This window comes from Plectropomus leopardus, unplaced genomic scaffold (genome assembly GCF_008729295.1).
Source record: "Plectropomus leopardus isolate mb unplaced genomic scaffold, YSFRI_Pleo_2.0 unplaced_scaffold26346, whole genome shotgun sequence".
Classification (NCBI taxonomy): domain Eukaryota; kingdom Metazoa; phylum Chordata; class Actinopteri; order Perciformes; family Serranidae; genus Plectropomus; species Plectropomus leopardus.
This window is the reverse complement of record NW_024628653.1, coordinates 1-3,413: the sequence shown is the minus strand read 5'-3', so window position 1 is coordinate 3,413 and position 3,413 is coordinate 1. Positions and strand designations below refer to the sequence as shown.

The window sequence follows — 3,413 nt, the reverse complement described above, 5'->3', positions numbered from 1 at the left end:
GACCACATCTGTAATGACATAAATGTCTAATCATTTACAGGACCACATCTGTAATGACATAAATGTCTAATTATTAACAGGACCACATCTGTAATGAGTTAAATGTCTGTGGTGAGTTAAAGGATCACATCTGTATGGATATGTTACCCTATATCTGTTGCATGATCACTGAAAGGGTCCACCAGACACAGAGACATTTGTAAGAGCGCAACACACTTTTACGATTTCATCAAGTAATGTCACATCATTTCCTCTGTCAATCTCAGTGAACCCTATGGGGGCGGGGCTTTGCAAAACAGTGTATTTTTGACTGAGAATTTCAATGACTTTTTCGGTGTGCATCCTAAGAGACACTAAGCATCTGGTGTCCTCGGCAACAGGATCCAGCGGTTTCTTATCACTAGTGAATGCTGTGAATTCAGCTTGGTAAGAATTGGCGGTCTCTCTGACATTAAAACCCCTCTCTGCCAACACTAGGTCCCCTGGGAGCAAATGAGATAAAAAACGGCGTTGCTCTGTGATGAACTTATCACTTGTGCGGCCTCCCCATCCATTGGAAATGAAACAAATAGAACCTTGCGGGCAAAAGGCAATTAAATATTTAACCCTACAGTGTGACTTGTATGTTGAAGAATATTGAGCACCGGCTGAGAATTTACTTGGTTTCTCAATAAATATTTCAAAACAGTCTACAATGCCAACTGTCTTCTCAAAGTTATTGTTCCTAAATGCATATGGAAGATATTTTTTGAGTGATTCACTGTCAGGCCAGATAACTAGGCAAGGCACTAGTCTACAGTACATTACACTAATACAGCGTTTGAAAAGCTCTGAAACAGTAATTGAATCGATGCCAAAATAATAAGCCAAAAAATCAAAAGACAGATTCATTCTGAGCTTAATTAAAGCTAACATATACTGCTGAAATACTGGTAGTCCAGACACAGGTTTTAGACAGGGAGCTACAAAACTAAAAACTGCCATCAGTACTGAATATGCTGGTAAACCAGTGAGAATGTAAACCTTTTTATCATTGTTTTTTAGATTCATCTCATTCAGTCCCCTTCTATCCATTTTTTCTTTGAGCAGCATATTTTCAGTCCTTAGAGCATGGCATTCCAGCTCAAGAGATTTAATGCGTTTCTTACAGTTCTCACTGTCACATGCTGGAGTTGCTTTATCTTCATTATCATCAGGAATAGGCTTGAAATCATTTTCATGTTCTTTGTGGGCAGATTCCTTCACGGCCAATTGTCCTGTGAGAATCTGGTCTGCACTATGCTGCTTCTTGCTGTCTGGAGGACACTCTGCTGGAAGGAGGACTGTAGAAGCCGATGACTTCTCTGCTTGCTGTCTTCTTTGGAGTTTCTTCTTCTGTTTTCTGTTGATTGCATCTAACTGCATTCTTTCTCTTCTCTCCTTCGGGGGTGATGCAGGTTTGAAGATGGACGGGACGTAGTCAGGCGATCGAGGGTCATCGCTCTTTTCTCCTAAAAGATAAGTAAGTGCACGTCAGGTCATTACAGATACAGCAGATGTCAAGGTTTCAAAATCAGACTCTTACATGAATGTCATTGATAGCAACTATCAAACACTGCTCTCTTCCTCGCTGTAAATACAGTAGAATAAAATAAGCAGACTAGCAGTATTACACTCAACCAACACCAGGGAAGGCAGTCTGCAACACATGCAAAGAAAGTGTCAGCATGGGAGGAACTTTAACATTGTAAAACCTCAGGGAGGTATTTTTAATTATTCATTTTAATTTTAAATTTTCACTTTACATAAAAAAGTTACATGGAACTTGCTGTATATGATGTTAAAAGGTTCAGTTGTAATCAAACATTTGCTAAAAGCATTTAAACAAAGTTTTGTGTTGGAGTTTGTTATATTCCAAATTAAAATTTCGAAAATATGTTGTTATTGTAAATGCATATCGGTTCGAAATATTGGTTATCGGTCTCATTTAGTACTAACAGTCGGTATCGGCCCTGAAAAAAGCAATATCGCTCGATCCCTGGTTTGGAAAAATCCAATATTCCTCATAAAACCTTTCCAATTTCTTATTAAGTGGACATAATAATCCATAACGTTATTCATACCAACAACAGAAAATACTTTTAACCTTACCTGATATGAAGTGTTCGCTGCAAACGCGAGCATTTTTGATGACCACTTCCGTCCAGTCCTTTCGCCCTATCGCATTTAACCATAGTTGTCTTTGTTTACGTTGACGGAAAGTGGCGGCAGGTATGCGATAAAACTTCACTTTTGAGCATTTGATTCTTCTATTCGTGCACCCAGCAACACAACAAGACGACATTTCCAAACTTCTGTGTATCCTTCAGTCCTGCGGTGGCGATTTGTGTTTCCCTCCTTTGTTGTGCCTCCAGCCTCTTCTTCTGTGGTATTTTATGGCGGTTGGCATTCATGTATCGCATCACCGCCACCTACTGGATTTTGTCAGACCAGAGCCCTTTAAGTTTATTCTAGTTGTCAGACAACACAGATGATGATTTTGGGAAAGGAGGAGCCAGGAGGAGTGAGATACAATGTGCTATTTGAACAACTGATCTAAAAATAATCATGAGGTCTGTTAAGGAAAAGATTTGTGGGAATAGCATTTGAAAAGGCGCAGCGAACACTTGTGTACCATCTTCTGTCAAGTGCAAGTAGGCAAAATAAACATGTCAACGATAAAGCTATTTTAGCTGTAATATCATATGTTGCATGTGTAAATGTATGCTAAAAGTCCAAATAAAAAATGAGTAGTATTTAAAACGCTTAAGTTATATTTATTTTGAAAGACTGTTTTTCAGTGACTATTACAGTGGCTTTTATCTTCCTGTGCTCCATAACATAACCAACATCACTCTCTGTAAATCCACATAAATATGTACACTGGTGTACACGGCACTGTAAGCAGACCAACTTTACACAATAACATATAAGTATGATCATTTTTAAAATGAATAATACATCGCAGAACTAATTTCCCCGTCTTCTTTTAAACCTGCAGCATGTTGCTCTGTAATGATCACACTGTACCATGTAATAACAACAATATAGTAATAACAAAAATGTGTCCAGTAATAAAAAAAAAATCTATAGTATTAATTCATTTGAAGTTCCCTCATTGTTATCCCCTTATTCCAGAATCTTACCTCTTGTTTCCATGTATCTATATCAGTATGTGCTGTATTGGTAAACAGTCAGTACAAAAAAATTACAATTTACTATTACTTATTATAAATTAAAATGAGGAAGAATTATGCTAGACATGTAGGGAAGTAATCTAAAGCTTTTCCCATAATATATTTATATCAACATGTAATATTATGAGTGTTATACTTCAGAAGTGTTTACAAATTTACCAGATGATTCCAAACCACACAATTAAAAGTTACACATGT

General features: G+C 37.4%; 1 protein-coding gene across 1 annotated transcript; it reads right to left on the bottom strand.

Moving 5' to 3' along the window:
- Positions 1-1,023: 1,023 nt before the first annotated feature.
- Positions 1,024-2,339, bottom strand: LOC121966929 (the record flags this gene model as incomplete). The annotated part of the gene is made up of 2 exons (XM_042516997.1): positions 2,131-2,339; positions 1,024-1,490 (listed from the first exon to the last, which is right to left on the bottom strand). Coding segments are annotated over exons 1-2 (660 nt in total), but the record flags the coding sequence as incomplete, so codon positions are not given.
- Between the last annotated feature and the right edge of the window lie 1,074 nt (positions 2,340-3,413).